At 42.5% G+C, this 25,337-nt stretch overlaps 1 protein-coding gene across 2 annotated transcripts in view; it reads right to left on the bottom strand.

Moving 5' to 3' along the window:
- Positions 1–25,337, bottom strand: part of Rcd5 (microspherule protein Rcd5) — a 97,363-nt gene that overhangs the window by 68,983 nt on the left and 3,043 nt on the right. For both annotated transcript variants that reach the window (XM_084591251.1, XM_084591252.1), the window contains exon 2: positions 14,879–14,969. In XM_084591251.1, the coding sequence (XP_084447377.1) occupies positions 14,879–14,954 (76 nt within the window). In that variant the 5' untranslated portion in view covers positions 14,955–14,969. The remainder of the gene's footprint in view (positions 1–14,878; positions 14,970–25,337) is intronic.

Below are 25,337 nucleotides of genomic sequence, written 5' to 3'. Positions count from 1 at the left end.
CACAGCAGAGAAGTCGTTTATAAATGAAAAAAAAAAAAAAACTGAAAACAGTGGTCAGGCAAAGTCTGTCACGTGCTCTTGTTATGTCAATCACATGTGAGATAGAAGCTCTGGTGGTTTTTAGCACAGCAGAGAAGTCGTTTATAAATGGAAAAAAAAAAACTATGCCAGCTCTCTAAGCACCTCATGAGAACAGAAAGCAAGCTGCAGACTGCACAACAAATGGCACTCTCCCTAGGGAGGCAGCCAAGTCCAATGACAATTCTGTATACCAATGAGACTGACAGACAGGCAGTTTTATACAGACATGATACAACAGAACACCTGTTTTTGGTGAGGACGTCGAGATAAGAATTTTGGCGCTATTCCCTTTTGATTCCCAAATAAGTGTCCGCAGCGTGAGCAAGGATGCCCGAGTTCATCGCAGTGGTGGATACTGCGGAAGAACAACCAGCATCCCAGCTGCATCAAAATATGGCCAGACGGGATTTCCAAAACACTGCAGACTTTGCCAATCACATTCTAACGGGGATGCAAGAAGACCCGGATTTCCTAAGTGATGTGGTGTGACGAGGCAAGTTTGTTGCAAAATGCACAGGTAAAAATACACAATGTTCACTACTACAGCGAGCCAAATAGCCACTGGGTTTTGCAGATGCAGCGCTAGTATCAATCCCTGTACTGTACTCAGTGTGGAATTCTCTGCAGTTATTTGCTCGGCCCTGTGTTTTTCGACCACATGCTGGCAGCAGAGCGCTATGCCAATGATATCCTCAAAGAACCTGTTGACAACTTTCTTTTGGCTCTACCACTCGCCAGGACCACTGGTGTGCGGTTTCAGCAGGATGGTGTGCCCATACACAAAAGAGACAAGGCTCGGATGCGGCTCGAACTTATGCAGAAGTGGATAGAAAGGCTAGGTCCTGTGAATGAGGCAGCCAAGCCACTTGATATAACCTCATTGGCCTACTTTTTGTGGGGTTACGTAAAGGACAGAAAGGTACAAAGCACACCAACTTCCCCTATGCAAGACCTGAAAGATAAAACAAGGCAAGTCTGCTTGACCTTGCCTGAGGCGCAGTGCAAACAAGATGCTACAGCTGTATTGCAGCACAAGGCAACGCACTGGAGCATTTGCTAGAAATGGTAACAACCCAAATTAAAAGGGGTTCAAGGACAGCAAAGGGCCACAGCTTGTACCGCTGTGCAGCCGAGCCATAAAATGAGATATTTTTTACTTTGTTTACAGCAGACAAATAAAGCTCCTCCCATTTGTATCCTTTCAGCTTGATAGTCTATACCGCCACTACAAAGCGTGGAACGCTTGTTGGAACTTGCACTGTCATGCATGCCAACTGGTCAACAAGAGCAAAGAAACCATCACCAACGTATTGACCAACCACTGAAATAAGACCTTGAATGATGGCCGCAGCTGATTTCACTCGCTCAACTGGAGGCACACCGAATACTAAACAAATCCTTGTGGGTCGCCCACCGGTCCCTGCATACTGTGCCATTGCTGTTGCAGCGCATGCGTCAACAAATGCCTTCCTTCCCTCCGCACTGGTTTTGTGGCCCAAAACTATCTCGCTGCTTGGCTTGGTGGTCAGCAACAAATATAGGGAAATGAGGAGTTCCTTATGAAATACACATAAAGGGAGCCAAGAGCCACTGGCACAGAGGAAATAACAGGCAACATTTTTGCGTGTGTTCATCACAGTGAAATAATAATGTAGTCATGTAGTTAACTGATTAGGAAGTAGAAGAAAACACAACCGCATGCCACTAATTGGCTCTGATCCCACACTGTTCAGATTTTACGTCTGGTATGCTACCATTCAGCTATGGCAATGGCTAATTTGCTACTTTCCCAAGTATTTATGGTGTGTGTAACTTATTCTGGAGAGTTAACCAGCGCCCCCCATGTCTATAGCAGCGGATGTGCACCGGGACGTGTTACCCCTATTGCCATGTCGAAAGCAATCTAATGGGGAGGAGGGAGCTGTGTACAACCCTCCTATGCTAAAGATTTATTTATTTATTCATTTCACAATTACTGCCAGTCTTCACAGAAGGCCTTCCACTAGAGTGAACATACATTGTAAGAAATCGAAGCAGGAAATAAGCAAGTCTAACATCAAGGCTGCCAGAAATGAGGTCCTCATCAGGCTAATCAGCAAACAAATATAGTGAAATGAAGGCTCGTTATAACACGCATAAAGGGAGCCAACAGCAACTGACACAAAGGAGAGCATAGCGAATTTTTTTTTTTTTTACTGTCGATCAGTGAGAAAAAACAATGTATGGGAGATGTCTACTGAAGTAATAAAGCTTTCACTTTAATAGATGTGAGATCTCCTTATCACAAATACTAATGAAATTGGTGTTTCTGGAGTTTCTGAAGGTGCCCTCAAACTTTGAAAACCCCATTTATTGTCTAAAGTCAGTAAGTAACTTAGGTAAATGAACCTTATTTCATCATTAACTGCAAAATAAATTCCCAGTGGTGTGGAGGAAAGTGGCTGCTAACAATATGCAACCAGTTTCCTTTGCCTACCTCTAATATTTTATTTTTCTCCTCTTGGTTAAACTTAGCTGTAACGCCCGGTAAATGACCAAATTTTTTTTTTATGCCAAACTAGCAGTGTCAAAGATGTCTGCAAAGCTGGCAAAGTAAAAAAAAACAACATAACCTGACTGTGCCTGTCACATTTTACAGATTTAAATCGCATCGTGAAATCAGCTGCGCTATGCAAGCGAATACTGCTCCCGGTGGCTGCTTTTCAATGCTTTGGTTGTGAGCACATGCACAAAGCATGGGTGAATAACATCAAGAATGGCGCAGTCCTTCAAGAATGATTGCAATGGCTCCAAGAGGATGAACATCCTTCACAGCAGTATTCAAGCATACAGTCAGCCATGTGCAAGCACTGAAGTCAAACTGAGCCGAGGCAAAAATATTTAACATCAATCACGGCCGGTCTCAAGGGAGAGAGCGCGCGCTCTTCCTTACGGCCTTCTCAATCGCCGCGGGAACAATGGGAACTTTTCTCCTTGAGTTACGCTCTCCGCCACCGCAAGGGGAGCGACCTGCTCACTGTTCGCTTCGAGTCTGCTTCAGCGGCGGCAGGTGGCTTTTGCCTGGTTTCGCGCTGTTGCTCGCGAGTTTCGTGGTGAGTGCAGCCCCGAAATTAAAGAGCACAGAAGGTAGATGCTGCAGCGGCATGTCGTCAACGTACCACACGTGAACGGATATAAAAAACACTGTCGTTCAGCAAACGTTCGACAAGCATGGTATACATTGCAGCATGGTAGCTACTTTTGTTCATTTTAATCCGAATTTTCCCCAAGCCTGTACAAGAATAAGAACGAAAAGAAAACTGAATGAGCAGTGATCACATCGAAGCTTCTTCAAGGTTAACATGACAGCAACTCGTCTGCAACAGCAAGACCGTCTTTCAGCGCTAGATGCGAAACCATTCATTAGCACCGAAGATGAAAATAATTTCATAAAAATGTAATGTAAATTGCAAAATGCTTGCATGATATAAAGTGTTAGTATAACAGTCAAAGTAAACGTTGTAGGGTTGAGTTTTAAATGTTATTACAATTCATATATTACGCAATGTGTGGTATTATAAACATTATTTTAATTTTGGAAATAAGCATTGTTTTAATGAAATTTTTAATGATATTATGCTTATTATGAAAACAAAAAATGGTTTGATATTCATGACACCACTAGTGCTCGAAGTGGTAAAAAGAGGCCAATAAATGATGAAGGTGATACTCGATACAGTGACTTACAAATGAGTTCACCTGCTATATCGAAAGTATGCAAGACACTTCTAAAGTGCTAAAGAAGGAAACTCTCACTGAAGACTCATTTCAAGCCTTATATAGCGACCCACTGAGGCTCTCTCGATCTTTGGGAAAGTAAAGTTAATGTGCGGAAGGGAATGACATATGCTAGATGCGAGGGCCGTAACAGCTAGCATGACTACATTGTCAAGACGGTCGTTTCATCTGAGAGCAAAATCAATGCACTGAAGGAAGTGATGGCATCACCTACCATCCCATTTCCCACTGTCACATATTCCGGTTCACCTTAGGTCGCTGGATATATCGTTTAGTTAATCAACTTCGGGTGTGACGCTTGCACTATTCTTCTTGAAACTTTTGAAAGAAGCAGCCCCATGTAGTACGCTCTTCTACGAGGACAATGTTCTAGTGGACTGCATTATCCGAAACCAGAGCTTGTTGCCCTATCGGACAAGCTTTTTTTTTTTTTGAAAAAGCTGCCGTGCACCTACTACACACAAATGTTCTCGAAGTACTGAAGATCCTGTCAGCATTTCAGAACTCAACACTGAGTTGCCCGAAAGGAATTGATAACAGCTATGTTATTAGGTCCGCTTCTTTGATATTTGAAAAATTTCTCAGAATTCTCCTTCTCAATTAATTATACCAGGAAAGTGACAGAGAAGACCGAGAGGCCAACTCCTTATGTGCACAAGCCGTGCAGGAAGATTTTCAGCCTGAATTTTCTAGACGCAGGTCGCATTTTGATGAATTTATGAATATATAGTGCAATGTGTAACTTTGAAGGATAATTTTTTTATTGTTTGCCGCTCTTTTCGATTCTGCTTAACTGTTTATGCCCATTTCCTTGATTAAAGTAGTCGCGAGACTACATATACATCTTCGGTCTTTCAACCGACTGACATGGTTAGAACGAAGCTAGAACAGCCCACTCCACTAGACAAGTGAAATTTTTATTATAGTATGAGTAAGTTTTTGTTCTTTACTCTGAATCTGAGACGTGCCATGAATTTTTGTCGGTGCCTTTCCTGATCTAAACGAAAACGGTAGTGGTTGACAGAATCTCCACCCAACAGTTCACCATGCACTCACGTCAGGTCGCTCTACACCTGCTTACAACATTCAAAGGCACATTGCATAGCCTGGTACATTTATTTTTGTACAAAACTTAGGGGTAAAAAATTTTGAAGTGTACCCGAAGCTTCATTCGACCGTGCACGGCCGCACTGACGAAGGAGCGCACGCGTAAGCGGATTGTTGACTGTATTGTATTCCTCGTACACGATAAATGTTCGATGTTGATGACGGACTCTGTATAAACCATAAGGGGCGAAATGTCAGGACCTGCCGGTTGCAACTGACGTGGGCGAAGCTTAAAGCGAGCGCGCGTTTCCCTTGCGCGTGAACGGCTGTAGCGGAGGAGCAGCAGTGAGGTGGTGGTGACCCCACCGAGGCGCGGCGGGCGGTGGAAACAGACCCTATTGGAGAGGCCGTAAGAGAAGAGAAGCGCTCTCTCCGTCGAGACCGGCCGTGCATCAATGAACAAAACGCACAGATGTGGGTGGCTTCCGTATAACGTCTGAGGGAGATGCCTGAGTGGCATGGAGCTGGAGGACATTTATTTTGCAAAACCTTGAAGAAAAGCTGGAGGTTTGGGTAGAATAGCAGCGAGAAGCCGGGAAAAGTGTGAAAGTAAGCCTGGATGCTCGTACTATGACCCCTGAAGAAAGTATCCAGAAGTTCATGGATGTCATGTTGTGGTGTACCATGTTTATTAAATGAATCGCTGGAGTGTTCGACAGTGCACGATGCCAGGTCAAAATGAAAAGTTGAAATCGAAAGACTTCCCATTAATTGTACGCTGCCTGTGGACAATCTAAAAAAACCTCGTTGAAACCAAAATTCGTTCTTACAAACTATAAAAATTTATTTCAAGCTGAAATTTGTCCCTGCATATTGGGTGTAGCCTGTAGCCCGGACAATATAGTAAATCATTCTTTTTGGAAAAAGTAACCCCAGAAAACGAATTATTCCACCTTTTTTGAATAACCTGATTTCAACGCAACTTTGAAGTCAGAAAATTGTACCAATTTTCTACCCCTGCCTTCAAGAAAAAAAAAAAATCAATTATACTGCATCAATCACACTACAGGCAATATTAGTAGTAGAGTACAACATGTCTAGCAACTGCTGATGACTGCGCCGCCTGTCTATAATGCTGCTAATCATGGGCGGGCCCTGTTGCGTCTCCCTGCCGGCTAATGTATGCTTTCACAATGCATTTGTTTTGACAACATATGTCATATGGACTACTGATTAATCGCAAATTTACGTTCACATAGGCTCAGAGCACAAAGTAATGCATTTCTACATAGTTCACAGCTCGAAAACTATTAATTCATCGTGACGACAGAACTCAAACTGAAACCGTAACTGACTGGATATACCTGAACTGCTTGATGTAGTAGCACACAAAGGAAAGCTTCTCTCCCCCCCCCCCCCCCCCCCCCCCAATAGCTTTAGCTGCACAGCCGAACTGTTCCCGAGAGTAATTTCAAGTCCTGGGGAAACTCTTGAACTAGCCATCCCCTTAATATCTCAAAAAAAGCTTTCTAAATGCTTTTTAGGCATTTGTGAGGCCCTTGGAAGCCGCTCCTGTTCAGCAAACTGTAGCATGGGGCTTAGAGTACCTACAGTCAGACCCACTTATAGTGGCCGCAGATATAACATATGCTCACTTACTACGAACGAAGACGGAGCTACCATCACAATAATATGCATTAGGTTTGGTTTGATTAATGAGGTTTAACGTTCTAAAGCAACTCAGGCTATGAGAGACACCGTAGTGGAGGGCTTCGAAAATTCCGACCACCTGTAGTACTTTAATGTGCACTGACATTGCACGGCACACAGGGGCTTTGCTTTTTGCCTCCCCCGAAAAGCGGCCACCACGGCCTGGATTCGATCCCGCACCCTTGGAAACAGCGGTCAAGCGCCTTAATCACTGTGCCGCCATGGCAGGACAAAATATGCATTAGGGCTATGGCACAGAGTCTCAGAGCGTGGCCCTACCAATTGGTAATGGTGAACAGGGAGACTCTGAGACTCGCCACTGAAGTCAAAAGATGCACACCTCCGGTCAATTCAGAGATCAAAGAGCATCTCCCAGATCCTGTACCCTCCTACAAAATGTGGTGACCAACTACCACTCCAGGTTTGAGGTTTGGATAGTGGTGATTAGGTATGCCTTGCTGGCCTACCTGGTCCGTAGTGGGCTCTGTCTGCCCGTTCAGACCTGCACCTACTGGGCCGCTGCAGCATAGAGGCAATGCTTCGCCACTGCTCCCTTGCAGAGTCGAAGATGTGGATCGCGACATACCACCAGATACCATGAAAATCTCAATCCATGTAACCAATCCACCAGCAAATGTCACTTGTATGTATCTATCACATGCCATTTTTTCACCAATTTCAAGAAGAGCAGTCAGCTGCAGCAGCAACTGCATTTTGTAGAAAAGCAGGTGATAAATGGCATACAGTGTATAAGCACTAGTTCAAGCAGTTTACCAACAGCCATAACAGGCACAATTCAGACTTGCAGTGGGATGACATGCAAAAGCAGTGGAATGTTCCATGGTCAATGCGGACATCTTTATAAAGGCTATACTAAGTGCCAAAGGTTAATTCATTGCCCAAGTGCCACGAGTTCTCTTTAAGAATGCCAAGCATTTAGAAGTTGTAGCTTCTTCAGACTTATTACAGTGTTTTTGATCCTAAACAGCAGATATTGATGCTTTCACGCCAATCTGTTAGCATTCGCAGTTTAGTGAGAGCAAAATCTTAGAAGTGAAGAATTAACTTTATTAAAAACCAACCTAGAATTCAAAGACACACTAACCTAGCCAAGCTTTTTGTCTCTAGAAGTGTGCATATACCATGAACAATAAACTTGGTCTAAACAGTTTAACTACTGGCACATTTCTGCAAACTTCAGCCCTACAGAGGTAGTGCACACAGTTTTGCCGGATCCCATATATGCAGTGTGCTAAGCCAGCTTCAATCTCTGTTAATCCTTCCCTGAGAAAGGTTGCACAGCCCAGCCCATGCAGTACTGCCAGTGCAGCTCTAGCGGCCTGAGGAGTGGCGCGAGTGGCGTAGACGAGCCTGCAAATCGCCAATCTCGAGTTGGAGTTTCTGCCGTTCCAGCTCGAGGTTCTCTTTTTGAAGCTGCAGCTTCTGTGTTTCAACAAGCAGCTTCTTCTCTTCGAGCTCCATGCGGTGTAGCTCGCGTTCCAGCACCAGCTCTTGGAGCTCTTCCAGGCGCCGTCGGTCACGCCGCGGAGCTGCCACTGGTCCAGCACTGCCACCGACAGCTGGACTTGTTGGGCTCTGGGGAGCCAGGGCCCCCGTTTCCTGAAGGCTTGGCCGGAAGCCCAGGAAATCAGGCCCTGGTCAGATGGGCCAGCTGTGAGGCCTCTCTCCCAGAGCCAGTGCCCCACCCCATGCAGAGCACGCCCACAGTCAGCAGTGCCAAAACAAGTGCCCATGTATTTGCCAAGCTAACACTAAACCCTAGCTATAAACAATTTGCAGCTCACCTAACAAGCAGCTACTTCAATTCAATATGTTGTCCTGGCTAGTAGTTTTTCCATAGCAGTACAGCCTGAACTGCTGAAAGAAGCCCCCCCCCCCCCTTTTTTTTCTTTTACAGCCAACTCCTACAAGCATGCTGGCATTTCATGAATGCCTTTTAGGGGAACGCCAATAGGTAAAAACTCCAATTTTCTTAAAACTCCGTGACTTTTCTGTAGTCTGTCAATGGGATTTTTCATTTCACAGAACTGAAGAAGCAACACATCACACAATTCACTTGAATTAAATGATGTACACTACATATTACAGTTAACGAATTTACTATATCTTAACACTATCATTAAACAGACCATTTCGCTTTGTCTTAGTTATTTGCACTCCCACATTTCGTGGAAGTATGTTTCCCCAACTAGTCTAACAACATGCGTTACTTCAAGAATCTGTGGCACTTCAGGTTGAATAAAACCCAGCAAAACCCAAGTAAAATCTTCTCAAAATTCACAACACACGACTCAAGTATTACAAAGCGCAGAAGGTTATGTCATGCAAAAGCATTAAATAAATAAAAGCATGCAGGTCAAAACATGCTCACGTGAAAATATAACACCAGAAGCAGTCACAAGCCATAATAGTATGTTGCTCTGGCACAAAGTGCATTTGATAAATGCAACCCAGGCACATAACGCAGCAATGCCCAGACAAATTTAGCACAGCTGCATCGAAGGGTCGCAACATATCAGTGATGACACAGAGTACTTGTTCACATAGATGCCAAATGGCTCTGAAGTGACAATGGCATAGCTCATATCACATGGAAAGTGCAAAATGAAGGCTCCTAGTATGTGGTTACTGATGCATGCAGAGTGAGGACCACAACACCCAAACCAGACTGCAATGCAGTGTGCCAGCTGTTGACCATAAGTAGTACAATCTTCCCCTTACGATTAGCTGCCGCACTGGGTACAATATGCCTTGCCAGCATTTTACTGAGACATGACAGTCTAAATACAAGAAGGCATAGCCTGCATGACATACTTTACTAGATATCTAGGCATTTGGCTTAAGAATGACACTCATTGGTGATTGTGCTGAATTCTTTCTTAAGTAAAATGTTAAATCAATAACTGAGGAGCACTACATAACCCAAATTGCCACAAGTCAAATAAAATGAGAATGCATTCATTTCTATGTAAAGGAATAATCTTGTAACAAACTTTTTCAAAGAACGAGCATGTTTACCATTTAAAATGCAACTACAGTTCATACCACTAAAAGTAAATGTTTTTGTCTACTGTGCCAAACCACATTGTTACCGCAACTGAAAAATACATGGAAACAAAGCAGTAACAAAAAAAAAAAAATGAAGCAGCACCACACTCATGATATAAAACCACTACCGTTTCAACACATGCAATGCCAATAACACAAACATTATTCATATAACCTCGGCAACATAAAACATAACAGCATTAAAAGAAATGCAAAGGCAGAAAACTATTGAGCAATACAACAATGCAGACCATATGAAACATGATACACAGTAAGCCTTACAACAGGTCATTTTGAGATGCCTGTATTGAGTGGCTTCCCTTCTAAGAGCTACTGGCTTCGGAGCAATAAGCAGAAAACTTGTGTCAGGCACTTGCACAAAACAGTATGTAGGTACAACCCAAAGTGCCAAGCATTTTTCTTCATACATCATAATAGATCACGTGTCTCAGCTATGCTTTCAAGCCAATCGTTATTAAAATTGAAAACAACAATAAAGGTTTTGCCACCAGCTGTGTCTTCTTTTTCCATTGCTGTTATAGTGCCTTAATAAATGTAAATTAGGGGTTTGTCTTGTTCTTATCTGATCACAACTGTGCCGGACTTAATCTCTTTTCATCTCAGAGTGATAAAGACATCAAAAAGCAACACAGAATCCTCATATTTCACCGCAATCAGACATCTTCATAAGAGTTTCAGATGTTTGTGGTGCAAAAGTTGATTACACAAACTAAAGTGCCCTTAGGTCTTAACATAAAAAACACTAACAGAACAGTCTAGTCACTATATACCTAATTGGCCAAATAGTGAAAAGTTAAAAAGTTGATTGAACATACCAGTTACTGCAGTGCCTTCAAAACTTAAAAGTACATGCATTAAGGTTTAAGTTCAAGCTTTTCAAGAAGATAAACCAAAGCCAAGTGGCCATATATCCTAGTGTTCAAGGCTGTGTACCAGAAGCCCGCTAAGAAGACGAAGATCTCCGGGCATTATGGGCATACATATACTGTTGTCTTCATCCTAAACAATATCCCCTTCATGCTTTGTTAGGATATGCTTTGACACTATACCGGGTGTCTCCTTTTTTCAGGTCCAAAATTTTAATAGAGGTAACCAGCTCAAGATTTATTTTAGCTATGGAGCTATACTGGGGTCTACGGAAGACGCCAGGCAAGAGGAAAACTGCTTCAATTAGTTTGCAAATAAACTAAATACATTACTTACTTATTTTAGGGCATATGTTGTATTTGCAGAATTGGAGCTCATCCTTTAAACTGTACATCCATGAATACAAATTTTCTTAAGAAAAAAAAAACTAGCGTGCATTACGAGGCCCAAAAATGTCACCCTGAAAGGCATCTTCACACAGAAACACACCACCTGTTATATGCATCGCTCTACCCAGAGATTTCATCACTCTACTGGCATCACATGGTGTTGTGATTTGTGTTTTTCATGCCCCTCCTGCTTGGGCCAAGTCTGGCCAGCAGTATTTTGAAATAAATAATAATAAATAATAAATTTTATTTCTGCCTCAAAGATATATGGACAGAGGAGCTGCAGAAAAAGCTGTAAAAATACAGCTTGACAAAGCCGCAGCTCACCTCACCTGAGAGGCAGACAGGCATGCGGCACAGTTTGTTGTCGATTTCGCTTTGACCGTGGCCTCAGTGATTGTTGCATCAGTACCCAAGACACAGTCATTGCACATACAGTCCGGCCTCAAAGTACACATTACCCGTGCAATCTATGCCGGACACGTCCGTAGCGTTGCATCTCGATGAGAAACCGCCTATCGGGTGACATTTGTGGGCCTCGTAATGTGCGCTACAATTTAAGAAAATCTTTTTTTCGCGACTATACTATTTCAATGACGAGCTTCAATTCTGCAATTATAATATATCGCTTAAAATAAAAACTAAAAACTTTCCATATTTAGTTAGTCAACTAATTCATCACCTGGTGTCCGCCGTAGCCCCAATGTAGTCCCAGAGCTAAAGCTAATCTAAAGTCAGTTAAATTATCTTTTTTTCATTTTGGACATTCTAAAAAAAAAAAAAAAAAGAACCTGGTATACTTGTGAATATCTTCTTCTAGAATGCCTTTTGCTAAAGCCTCTATGTTTCACGAAGTCATGTCCACAAGTGCTATGAGCTCAGAGCACCCTGGATCAGAGTAAAAATGTCCCTTCTTTCACACTTAGCCAACTCAAAACTGGTAAAGCGAGGCATTACCTACCTGTACTTTACAAATGCATTTTTAAAATTTTGCATGGTCTCCTGAGCTGCTCTTTCAAAAACCAGTTTTGATACCTAATGAAATGGTGCAGTTATAAGGAATGCACGAAAAGAAATACATAAGAGCGGCTCGAAAAGGAATGAAAGGTACAGCACGAATAAAGATAAAGGTAAAAATAATTGGAATAAGGTTTACTTTGCCATGTCAGCAAATGGAAACCAAAACAAAACATTTATCAGCACTGATGCACCCCAATTATATTGTTATTCTAGCAAAAAAAGGCCTTCCATGGTGAACATATGTGGACAGATGGCAGGAGTTTTAAGACCAAGATTTAGTGCAGCGAAATCTGGAGTTACAATTTTACAATGATCAATACAACATGAGTATGGACTGTGTGATGATAGTACCATGAAATGTCATTGATATGATTTTGCTTAATACATACTTTTGCATAATATGATTTTTGTTTTTTTGCGTTCCCCGCCCACCAGCATCCATGCATTTTCAGAGGGCTAATATGATCCTAATTTCACATGGGTCTGAATAATATAATCACAAAAATATAGGTAAAACTCGCGTGGCTTCCACTTTCCTTCCAAGAGGCAGTGAAAAAGTGCTAGCCCCGGTAACACTGGCTGATATTTCAGTACATAATAACCCTAATCCCCCTCTCACTTTATGTGATCGAGAAGTTGCCTTTTTTTGTTTTAATTTTTTGTGGTGGGTCTTAAAATATTACTAAAATTATTAATACTAAACTAAGAAACAATAAAGAGAAACAAAATAAAATGCCAGGTATTGACAAAAGTAATACGAACAAATACTACCACACATCACTTTTCTTGGGGCTTGTAATACACTTCTCTGAGAGCAACAAAAACCAACAGCAATTCAAAACAAAAACAACCTGGGCTAGATGCCCAAGGAACCGAAGATAACATCTGCCGGACTTAAATGATTCAGACAGAAGTCAACAATGCCACCGCTTATCTTTATTATATGCACATAGAGCCCCCTCTGTCTACATTTACAGTAGCACTGGCGGACGGTCCCAAGCCCTATAACTATAAACATGGAAGTATGTGCTACTAAGCCCAGGCAGAGCAGTCCAACACGTAACTGGCCCACTGTCACGACTTGTTCAGAAATCAGGTGCACTTCCTGCTGCAAATCATGCATTGCCTGATTCAGCAATATATGCTGATGGCAAAATGACAAGCATGCATAAAGTGCAGCTCATTATGCTGTTACCAAAAGAAAAAGTAAAAAGCATGTGTGAGTGTGTTTTTAGCATATATACCCTTTGGTGACTTTGGCTACATGGCAACCAATGAATATATTATGGGCCTTCACTGCTCGAGTCATATTAGAGGGTTCCTCTGTCGCATCAAATTAATGATTAAGCAGGCTCACTGTAATACACTATAACTGTGTGCACCAGGCTGTAGAGCATGGTCGCATGGTTTTCTTTCACACTAGACAAAAATCTTTGTATCTTGGAATGCATGCATGTCTTTACAATTATTACCACTGCAGCCATCAAATACTATACAGAAAGTTCACATAGCAAGCACATGGGTGGATACAGGAGCTCATCAATTCTGCGCAACCTAGAACCCTGTGCTAACCTCTCAACATGTACAAGGAACATGCCCTTTTATGCCTACTATCACAGAGTTCATGACTGTACTCAACGTGGTCTCAAAGTGATTTCAAACTAAAATCTCAAGCTGAGCACAGAAACAAAAAAAGAGAAAATGTCTGCTAATGCTAAAGACAGAAAAAAAAAAAAAAAACTCACAAATCCAAGATCCTTTTGGACAGTAAAACAAGTTTCAGCTACTTCAATTATATATTTCACAGTTTTTGGACACCCACATATCTCATTCATGAAAGCCAGCATGAACAAGTCAAATTTGATGCACGCTTCAATTAACAGCTTTTGCAAAAAAAAAACATATGCAACACCAACACAACCAGCTCCTAACAGTATTTCACTATAAACTATAAGCATTTGATGGTGGTAGATCAAAAAGTTACCATATCATGGTTACTCTGCATGTGAGACTAAAGAGAGCACTTTAACTTGCCAGGAAAAATAAACAATGTGTTCGTGAAGAAACAAAAGAAAAAAAACTGCAATGTAGTATTTAACATATTATTGGGTTTGGTGCAAGATGCACCCATTTTGAAATTGTTTGAAAAATTTTAAAGCCTAAAAAGCAAGACTGTTGAAAAAAAAAGGGCGGCAGTATATAAGGCAGACAAAGCATTAAAGGGGTAGGACAACAAATGCTTTTTAGTATGTTTCTGCTTTGGAAGTATGCTAAAGACATTCATCATGGATCACCACGTGAAATATGCCTTTTCAGTTTAAGGCTGTCAAACGATGGATTGAAAAATCAGTTGAGTATGACATCATGCAAGGCCCACAAAGTCTGCAATATAATAACTCTTAGTTCTTTCAATTCAGCTCCAGGAGCAGCTTAGCGTAGAAGCTTGTGCAAATTAAAACTACAAAGCAGCAAATATGTTGAGGTTCCATATACATCACGTGATCTTGTGCGCACTAACTCACAAGTTTCGCTCGACAATCTGAAACCGAAATTGTAACTGCAGAGTAAAATAAAATTCAATTACAATTTATTTAGTGCAGGCAAATTCCATGTGGTGATCCACGTTTATTTAACGTCATATGCATTGTTCAAAGCAAAATATATAAGGAAAATTTATCTCTCTACCCCTTTGAAGAGGATGTGCAAAAATGCAACCTTCGTTCTGCTTTATGCACCTTCATGCATAACCTTTGCGAAGGACTGACTACTGGATGATGCATTTTTTGCAAACAATATCTGCAAATACTAGTAGCAAAGTAATCACACCTAGTGAGATACAACTTAAAGACCTCTATAAATTTGTAACTCTTAAGGTAATACTGGTCCTCGGGGCTCACCTGGTGTCTGTGATGCTTCGCTCACATCTTGGGAGTTGTCACTCACTACATTACCCAGAACAAGGTTGGACGACATGTTTGTTGCACAAACCTGTAAGAAAGGAGCTGTTTTTAACAAACAAGGCAGCTGTCTATTAAAGGGTGAAAATATGAGGCTGGTAGCCAACACACATGCAAAGTTATCCAAAAAAGGCTCATTAAACACATTAAAGCTGACTACTTTTCAGCTGAATGGCAGTTTGAAATGTTCCTGTAATATAAAAGGAGTCATCATCAGCAGCAGCCTGATTATACCCACTGCAGGGCGAAGGCCTCTCCCATATTTCTCCACTTAACCCGGTTCTGTGCTAGCTGCATCCACTTGACCCCTGCGAACTTCTTAACCTCATCCGCACACCTAACTTTCTGCTGCCCCCTGCTATGCTTTCTTTCCCTTGGAATCCAGTTTGTTACCCTCAGCGACCATCAGTTATCCTCTCTTCGCACTACATGTCCTGCCCATGTCCATTTCTTCTTCTTAATTTCTATTAGAATGTCGGTAACTTGAGTTATTTCTCTGACCCACTCTGCACGCTTTCTATCTCTTAATGTTACACCTACCATTTTTCGTTCCATAGCCCTCTGGGTTGTCCTCAACTTAAGTAGAACTCTCTTGGTTAGCCTCCACGTTTCAGCCCCATAGGTGAGTACAGGCAAGATGCAACTGTTGTATACTTTCTTCTTGAGCGATACCGGTAAGCTGCTAGTCATAATCTGCGAGTGCTTGCCAAATGCGCTCCATCCCAATCGTATTCTTCTTCTTATTTCCTTTTCGTGGTCCGGATCTGCGGTTACTACCTGTACTAAGTAGACATATTCGCCTACTAATTCCAGTATTTCGCTACCTAATGTAAACTGCTGTTCCTTCCCGAGGCTGTTGGACATTACCTTAGTCTTCTGCATATTGATTTTCAAGCCTACCTTTCTACATTTCCTGTCTAGGTCATCAATCATTATTTGCAGTTCATCCCCCGAGTTGCTTAGCAAGGCAATGTCATCAGCAAATCGCAGATTACTGAGGTATTCTCCATCTACCCTTATCCCTAACTGCTCCCATTCCAAGTCTCTGAATACTTCCTCTAAACAAGCTGTGAATAGTACTGGGGAGATTGTGTCTCCTTGCCTAACACCTTTCTTTATGGGAATTTTGTTACTTTCTTTATGCAGAACTATGGTTGCTGTGCAGCCACTATATATATCTTCCAGCACTTTCACGTACGGCTCGTCTACCCCCTGATTTCGCAATGCCTGCATCACCGCCGAGGTTTCAACTGAGTCAAATGCTTTTTCGTAATCAATGAATGCTATGTATAAGGGCTGGTTATATTCCGAGCATTTTTCTATCACCTGATTGATGGTATGGATATGATCGATAGTAGAGTACCGTTTCCGAAACCCTGCTTGATCCTTTGCTTGATTGCAGTCTAAGGTTGTCCTGATCCTATTAGCGATTACCTTAGTAAATACCTTATACGTAACAGACAGTAAGCTGATTGGTCTGTAATTTTTAAGGTCCTTAGAGTCCCCTTTCTTGTGAATGAGGATAATGTTTGCATTCTTCCATGGTTCCAGTTTTTCTAGCACGATATCCCCCCCGTCCTTCAGCAAATCTGTAGTTATCTGATCCTCTCCAGCTGATTTCCCCCTTTTCATAGTTTCTAGTGCTTTCTTGACCTCGTCCTTCGTCACTGGTGGAACGTTTGACTGTTTTTCCCTACCGCCAATCTCATTACGGTCCTGACTACTTTGGCTACTGTAGAGATCTGTATAGAACTCCTCGGCTACTTTGACTATCTTTTCATATTAGTAATGACGTTGCCCGCCTTGTCCCTTATCGCATACATCTGGTTTTTGCCTATGCCCAATTTCTTCTTTACCGCTTTAAGGCTTCCCCCGTTCTTTACAGCATGCTCAATTTTCTCCATGTTATACTTCCTTATATCGGCCACCTTGCGCTTATTGATTAGCTTTGATATCTCGGCCAATTCGATCTGGTCTGTTGGATTGGAAGCTTTCATACCCTGGCGTTTCTTAATCAAATCTTTCGTCTCCTTAGACAGCTTACCGGTATCCTCTCTAACTATCCTACCGCCTACTTCTACCGCGCACTCAGTAATGATATCTCTGAAATTATTGTTCCTTGCCTCTAGGGTAATGTCGCCATCCTCAGTTAGAGCTGAAAACCTATTCTGTAGCGAGATCCTGAACTCTTCTGCCCTCCCCCTCACCGCTAATTCGTTAATGGGTTTCTTTCTTACTAATCTGTTGCGTTCCTTCTTCAGATTTAGGCTACTTCGGGACCTCGCCATCCTGTGGTCACTGCATCGCACTTTCCCGATTACCTCTACATCTTACATAATGGCGGGTGTTTAACATATTATGAAATCAACTTCATTTTTAGTCTCCCCGTTAGGACTTTTCCATGTCCATTTCCGGTTCTTCCGTTTGCTGAAGAAGGTATTCATGATTCGTAAGTTATTGCGCTCTGCAAACTCAACTAGTAACTCCCCCCTGCTATTCCTAGAACCAATGCCATAGTCACCTACTGCCTTGTCTCCTGCCTGTTTTTTCCCTACCTTGGCATTGAAATCGCCCATTAGTACAGTATACTGCGTCTTTACTTTTCGCATTGCCGATTCTACATCTTCATAGAAGCTTTCAACTGCCTGGTCATCATAACTACATGTAGGTGCATAGGGCTGTACAACCTTCAGTTTATACCGCTTATTAAGCCTAATTATGATGCCTGCAACCCTCTCTATAATACTATAGAATTCATCTATATTACCCGCTATATACTTATTGACAAGGAAACCTACTCCTAGTTGTCGCCTCTCTGGTAAGCCTCGATATACATGCCCATCCTTCAGTACAGTATATGCCTCATTCGGCCTCCTAACCTCACTAAGCCCCATGACATCCCATTTCATGCCCTCTAGTTCCTCTAACAGCACTGCTAAGCTAGCTTCACTAGCTAGGGTTCTCGCATTAAACGTTGCCAGGGTCAGTTTCCAATGGCGGCCTGTCCAGCGGAGCCAGGCTTTCTTAGCACCCCCTGCTGCGTCACAGGTCTGACCGCCGCCGTGGTCAATTGTTCCGCAGCCGCTGGTGACTGAGGGCCGGGGTTTTATGGAGCTTATCATAGGAGGTTGCGGCCAATTACTGCACCAGGGTGGCCAACTCCTGTTCTGGTGAGGGAGTGCGTTGCCGGAGGTGTTCACCGGCATCAGGTCGCACCCCAAACCTGTTTATGCAATTCCATCAACACGCGGATTTTTTTTTTTTTTCATCCGGTGGAGAATTGCGCGGCACCGGGATTTGAACCCCGGTCCTCTTGCATGCGAGGCGGATGTTCTGCCGCTACGCCACCGCTGCACCTCTTGACAGTATTGACACCTAATATTTTGTTGTGTTTATTCTTTCTAATGACCATAGCCTCCTATATTATCCATGCCCGCTTATAGGCGTTTTAGACCAAAGGATGCCAACTGTCGTTTTCAAGGCTACGGCGGAAGAAAGAATAGTGCTGCGGCAAGATAGTGGTCACTAGCGTGCGTTACTTGTGGCAGCATGTTGTTTAGGGAACTATATTTTCTACCAATTAGGCTGGAGTTCCTATAGAGAAACGGCTGGAATGCTGAAATCTCGCAACTTGTGTTAGCAGTAAAACACTTAAACATCCGAACACGCCTGTTTACTTAGTTTAACACTGAATTCTAAGCAAGTACAAGGCTTCTTGCAGCTTCTCACTGACCAAATTACTTAAAATTACTTAAATTACTTTAAAAAAAACAGAGCCACACGTCGTTTGCTCGAGCAGCAGTGCCGACTGCACCACAGGAGACTCGTGGTAGGTTGCCTTGTTTGACAAACACGAGTCACCAAGAAAAATCCTCCAGCAACTGCAGATTAGGCTGATCGGTGTCTTGATTATTTTGTGCATTTGGCTACAGCAAGAACATAATTAAGCACTTATTGGGAAGAAGTGCTTTATACATTGCTGCAGTCGCGGCTATGTGCCCTACAACGAAAAAATATCTTCTGGAGCGCTCCTGAAGACGGAATTCGGCACAAGGTTATAAAGCAGACGTGCCTCTAGCCTAAAAAATATTGTTCAGAACACTCGGACATGATATATACATCAAAATGAAGCACTTGTGCCAATTGCCACTGTAGAAAAATGTCCCTCAAGTAGTGGTGCTCCTCTTGGTGGCCACACAGCTCACAGAAAGCTAACTGAATGCTCCTCACAGCACTTTCAGACTGCCTCTTTCACAGAGCATTAGGCAGCCCAAGTGGGTGGGTGGCTGATCCGGATGCAAGCTCCACTTCACGTCGAGCGACAAAACTAGGTGCTCACCACTATGAATGAATGAGTGAGGCACTTCTATGCAATGAGGCAGGCGCGCATTGCATGGCAAGGATGGCAAGCGCAGATCGCGATGTAGGTAGAAGTGCGGCACATGTTGCACGCAAGTCTTGCGATGCAAACGCCTCATTGCAGAAAATTGCTTCCCTGCAGCAAACCCCTAGTTTCTAGCATGCCTCACTTTCGAAGTGGCGCTTGCAACCAGTTTTAAAAGTCACTGGAACTGGGAAAGTACCTAATCTTTTCTCCCCGCTGCTGCCTCTCCGACTAGTTCCCCACTCATGTGCTGCCATAAATGTTCTGTCTGTTTCCTGGGTGCCAGTGCTCCAGATGGGAAACTGCTTGCATGGCGTGTGGCAGGGCATGTCCTCTTGCCCTTAGCACTTTAGAAAACCCAAGCAAGGGACTGTAAATCCACAAATACGGCCAACTGCTGCGCTTCTGGATGCAGCTACTGTCAGCAGTCCGGCCTTTTTCGCCATTATGAGTGGCAATAATGACAGCAAACAACGTGCTGTTGGCTATACATCGGTACCAAATTGTCCCCATGAGCAACACAAAGCTCTAAGAGTTGCACGCTTGAATATACCTTGTGCTTCACAATGCTCTGTATGTAAAAAAATAATGTAATAAGGGCAAGGGTCAAAGAAAGGGAGCTCTGTGTATTGTAATCATAGAACATAATGTGTGCCTCATCTCAAAATATAACATTTGATAGAAGTGTTTCTTGAAGGGAAGCACTCTTATTAGTAACAAGAACGCCAAGACAGTTTTTGAGACAATATAGGGCCTTTCAGAAATATTGTAGGTTAGCTAGGCTTAACGGAACAGAACACTGGAATTTAGGTCTCAAATTTTTTTCGCCGCAGTAGAAGGATTGATGTCTAAAACGTTCGATTCAACAGCGGTTTTGGTAGAAACACTGTAGAAAAGTTTTACCGCGAAGTTTTCGATCAGTGCATGTGCCCGTTTTTATGTAGTCCGATGCTGGAAACCATGAGCAGCATCCGCGATGACGACTGGTGGTCGACAAAAAAGACTTACCGAAAACAAATATAAATTTCACTCGCCAAACAGTAATTCGACATTTTTTTTTTTCTTAGAGTAACGTCCTTTTCAGTTTCACACTCAAGGCTGTTGCAGCACAATAACGCACACCTCGTTGACGAATGTTTGTGTGGGCACTATCATCACTTCATTCACAAAATTCCAAACACTGTGGCGCCATCTAGTGGCAAAACCTGAAAGCATCCCTCTCGTAGTGCGAAAGGAGGGCTGGTTTTTATTTAAGGACGTAGTGTAGACAGCACAAAATATAATAAAAAATGACAAGCACTCCTAGAAGAAAAAAGAACAGTGTGCACTTACGATTATCAGCGATATTTTGCTGACATGTAGTCACGTAGGGTACTACACCGAAAGTAATAGGGTTTCTCCGCTAGATAGCGTCTCAGTTGTTTTTATGCGATTTTCTATGACAAATTAAAATTGTAAAGCCTCTTCTTTGAAACTGTAGTGCTCGATATATACTAAATGAGGCAAGGTCTTTTCATCTCCACCATAACCTCATGACATATTTTGGCCAGTGTTCTGTCCCTTTAATATCTGCTTTGTGAATTTTCTTAAGCAAAGTTGTTCGTTTCTTCTACGCACGACTTCACCGGGCTTTCAAGGGGTGGAATTTTTCGAATTCTAAGAAACTAATCAAACAACACACTGTGCCCTACCTTTTGAATAGTGACCTTCCGGGTGGGCAGTGACTCACGCGTAGATGGACACAGATTTGTGCACTGCTTGCCCCCCCTTTCTCAGAACATGGTTAGAATTCTGGCCTTGTTTGTAATTGTATCTCTTACTCACCTATACTAGCCACGCGACGCTTTTCAAGTTGGTTTTAAGTTCACCGCACTTTACAGCTTTGTTTCATAATGTAGCCGAACCCTAACCAAGTTACATACGAGCAGAAAGCAAAATTATTATTATACCTTCCTTTGCTGAGCCACTCTGGGCATGATGCACTTGAGAATCGTTTCAGCACTGTTCAGCTGAAGTCTATAATTCCCAAGGCAAGAGAGTTAATTTAGACATGCTCTTCAAATGATTGCATTGGCACATTTCTTTTCAGCCAAGTAAACGTGGTTTCTAGCTACGAAACAGATCATTCCATACAGGCTGCCGAATCAATATCTTCAAGCCCAATTGTTCTTGTGACTCTGAGGTAAGTCAAAGTTCAGGCTGCATCCCTGAATATGACGAAGAAAATGAAAGCCTGCGCTACATGGCAGGTTACATATTGTATGTAATGCGACAAGGAAAGCAAACTCTGCTAGAAATGTGCATATGCTTTAAAGCGGTCAACCCAAGATGCCGGTCGGCTTCTTATGCAAAAAAATATGTTGAAGGATTGCAGTTCCTCTGCATTGCTTCTGAAAACATATCACCTCTTGTAAATGATGCCGAGGGGTACTTCTAGGGTAGTGAAAAGCAACTGATTGAAGGTATTCTTAGTGATGAGTCATTTCATGTCAATGTAGTAAAGAAACTAATACCGCTGTCACACGGGCATTTCGAAAGCCCTCGAACCGATTGTCTATTGACTCGAAGGTTTTCGAACGCTGCCACATGGGTGTTTTTAATGGCCATTGAGTCAATAGTCTATCGAGTCAGCAGAACTGCTCAGAACTCTATCGAGATCTCGAAGGCCTTCGAACGTTACGCAAGGTTGCAAGCGTTGACCCAAGGAGCGCTACACACACTCGTACACAGAGCGTTCACGATACAAAAACATGAACAAGCCTTATTTCATATCTTTAATTTACGCGGTAAAATATTATACTTCTTCTCACAAGATATCTGCAGCACTGCGAAAGGCAGAGGAGCATTTGCAATTGTGCTCCCAAGTGCCTCTTGCCCCTGCGCGCACTATAATAGAGAATTATGCTCCTATTGTCACCCCCACTAATTTGGGGGGCGAGAGGCATGTAGGAGCACAATTGCCTATAGCAGTGCGCATGATCCTGATTGGACCGAGATGCCTCTGCTTTTTGCAGTGCTGCAAACATCTTCTGAGATGAAGTATAGTGTGCGTAATAATTTAAATATCGCATCGCTCTTTTTTAAGGCACATTATTTTTGTACTTTCTACCACTCTAACCTGCGCCGCCTAGAATAGAAAAACTTTAAGATGGGCTAGATGGTGCATTGCAACTTGACAAAAAATAATAACGCACAGGAAGACACACTCAAGTGAAGAAGACACAGGACACATGCTGTCCTGTGTCCTCTTCACTTGAGTGTGTCTTTCTGTACGCTATTATTTTTCGTCAAGTTACCTAGAAAAGTAAACAATGAAAAGCGCAGCAGTATGAACATCAACACGTCATAAAAAATTATCAGTTGTCCTTTAAAACAACTAAATACCTGCAGTTACTAAAAAGGTAACAGTTAAATTTTATTTTGCATTTATAGAAAGCACTCAAGTGAAGAAGACACAGGACACACGCTGTCCTGTGTCCTCTTCACTTGAGTGAGTCTTCCTGTGTGCTATTATTTTTCGTCAAGTTACCTAGAAAAGCAAACAATAAAAAGCGCAGCAGTATGAATGTCAACATGTCATAAAAAATTAACAGTTGTCCTAAAACCTGCAGTTACTAAAAAGGTAACAGTTAATTTTATTTTGCATTTGTAGAAAGCACTCAAGTGAAGAAGACACAGGACACCCGCTGTCCTGTGTCCTCTTCACTTGAGTGTGTCTTCCTGTGCGCTATTATTTTTCGTCAAGTTACCTAGAAAAGCAAACAATGAAAAGCACAGCAGTATGAATGTCAACACATCCTAAAAAATTATCAGTTATCCTTTAACACAACTAAAAACCTGCAGTTACTAAAAAAGTAACAGTTATATTTTATTTTGCATTTACAGAAAGATTTTAGTTCTTTAAGCAAAACCGAAAGCAATGATAGTGGTGCCACAAAAGTTTGGCGCCAAACACCAGAACTATTTTAACAGCGTTTCAGTTTTGCCGTGTAGCAGCGGCACAACTCAGAGTTCAATCGCGATTGAAAATCTCGAAGGCTACCGACTCAATCGCCATTGAAAATGACCGTGTGACAGGGGTATAAGTTTTTGATTGCTTTCCCACTTTCCATAGTGTTCGTGATGTCCTTCAATCGTCCTTTCTATGCAAGCTTGAGTTCGCTTTGCGTAAGACTAATGAAGACATGCTAAAGGAATTCAGTGCCAAACAAAAGTGCACCTCTAGAGCACTGCAATGTGAGCAGCTGCTGTAAAAATAATGCGAAATAAACTTGCGGAATTTCCACAATATTCCTTGAATTTTATTTAGTCTCACTGACTTCAACATTTGCCAACAAGACAGCAAAATTTCTTAAATATGCGATAAAAGACGACGAGCCAAGTGAATGTGCTGTCAGTGCAGTAGATTGGCCGTGCATCGAGCAAGAGGGCCGCATGCATGGCTGCTGGTGAGCTCGAGCAGTCAAAAGCAACCACTAGCCTCGAAGTTCTGAAAAAGTCTGGCCTCAACTGAAGCCAGCGCTCAGGCAAATATAGGACGCGCATGTACCTAGTAATCACCCAGCGTCGCCTTGACGCTATCATATCACCGCCTAGTGATGTCAAAGCATTTTTTAAACTGTGCTCTGGCATCTAGAAAAATTTTGTCCATGACTAATATTCAAAAGACATGCTGACTGGACGTTATCAGAAAAAGTTCCCTTTTTTCAAAGCCACAGCACCAAAACTAATCAAATGCATGCTAAATCTTTGGCTTATGAATGTTCCCCAGCCAGGAGTAGTTTTCTTACTTGCTCAGATATCTTAACCATAAAATGCATAGAGTAGATGCAAATATTTCGCCTATTCCTTCGTTACAGTTTTTCATTTTACAATCAATTTTATTTGTACAGGAGCTAAACTCTGCCTCTTACTTCTTTCCTTACAATCTAAGCATGACATTTTAAACTGTGTCCAGAAATATTGAAGAATGCGCCTATTTGTTTCGAAGCAGCGAAAAGAAACGCACGGCCACAGGGCAGCGTCTGCGCTTAAACAAATATGGCAGCTGCGGCTGCGCAGCTCCGGCGTTTGCGGTACTTTCCCAGTTCCAGAGACTTTACGTTGGTTCGATCCCGACTCGCAACTGCTGGCGGCTGCGTTTCGATGGAGGCGAAACTAAGGCGCACGTGTCCTGTGCGATGTCAGATTCCCTGGTGGTCGAAATTACTCCGAAGCCCTCCACTACGGCACCTCTTTCTCTCTTTTACTGCCACCTTCCTCTCCTCCCTTAAGGTGCGGTTCAGGTGTCCACATATAAACAAGTTTGACAGCTACTGCGCCTTTCCCTTCCTGTGAACCAATTATTATGATTATTATTATATTATAGAGACCTTAGGAGTTAATCTTATTGCGGGACAATAGACCTTACGCAAAATTGCTGCCATCTATCAGCCACCGCGTGCATTTCCGCCGTGTTTAAAGGTAGCTGAACTGAGGAGCGGCAAGCGGCACAGTAAGGGGTTGCGTGGCCGGCTGCGTTAATGCTCGTTGTTGCCGATAGTATTGACATACTGTTGTGTCCCTTGTTGTACGCAAAACTAAAATAAGGGTGTAGAAGAAAAGAAGCAGCAAGTTTTATCCCTTGAGCTTTTTTTTTTTTTTTTCCCTTGAGGCTTATGTTAATCTGCTCTCGCGTGGTTGTCGCGCGCACTTTCAATCAACGGCGCGCCTGAATGGCAAAATGATATCCTATTTAGCGTGCTTTGGAAGATTGAAAATCGTACTCGGTACTAAGGCAGACGAAATATGTCGCCCATGGTGTGTTAAATTTGCCTGTAGAGGGACTACGCATCGCCTTTTTGCATAAAAGATCAGCAAGTGTGTTGTTCCTGATTTCCTTGTTGCGCCAACTCATCCCAGCTTTTACGGTTTCATGCATACAAGCTGTCAACAGGTTTTGCCCGTATGTATACATCCAGGTATCCAGATAGAACACGTTTCGGCACTTCAAAGGCGCCAGACGGTTCTCTTAAA

This window comes from Amblyomma maculatum, chromosome 1 (genome assembly GCF_055883805.1).
Source record: "Amblyomma maculatum isolate TAMU_Amacu chromosome 1, ASM5588380v1, whole genome shotgun sequence".
Classification (NCBI taxonomy): Eukaryota; Metazoa; Arthropoda; class Arachnida; order Ixodida; family Ixodidae; genus Amblyomma; species Amblyomma maculatum.
This window is presented reverse-complemented; position numbering and strand designations above follow the sequence as displayed.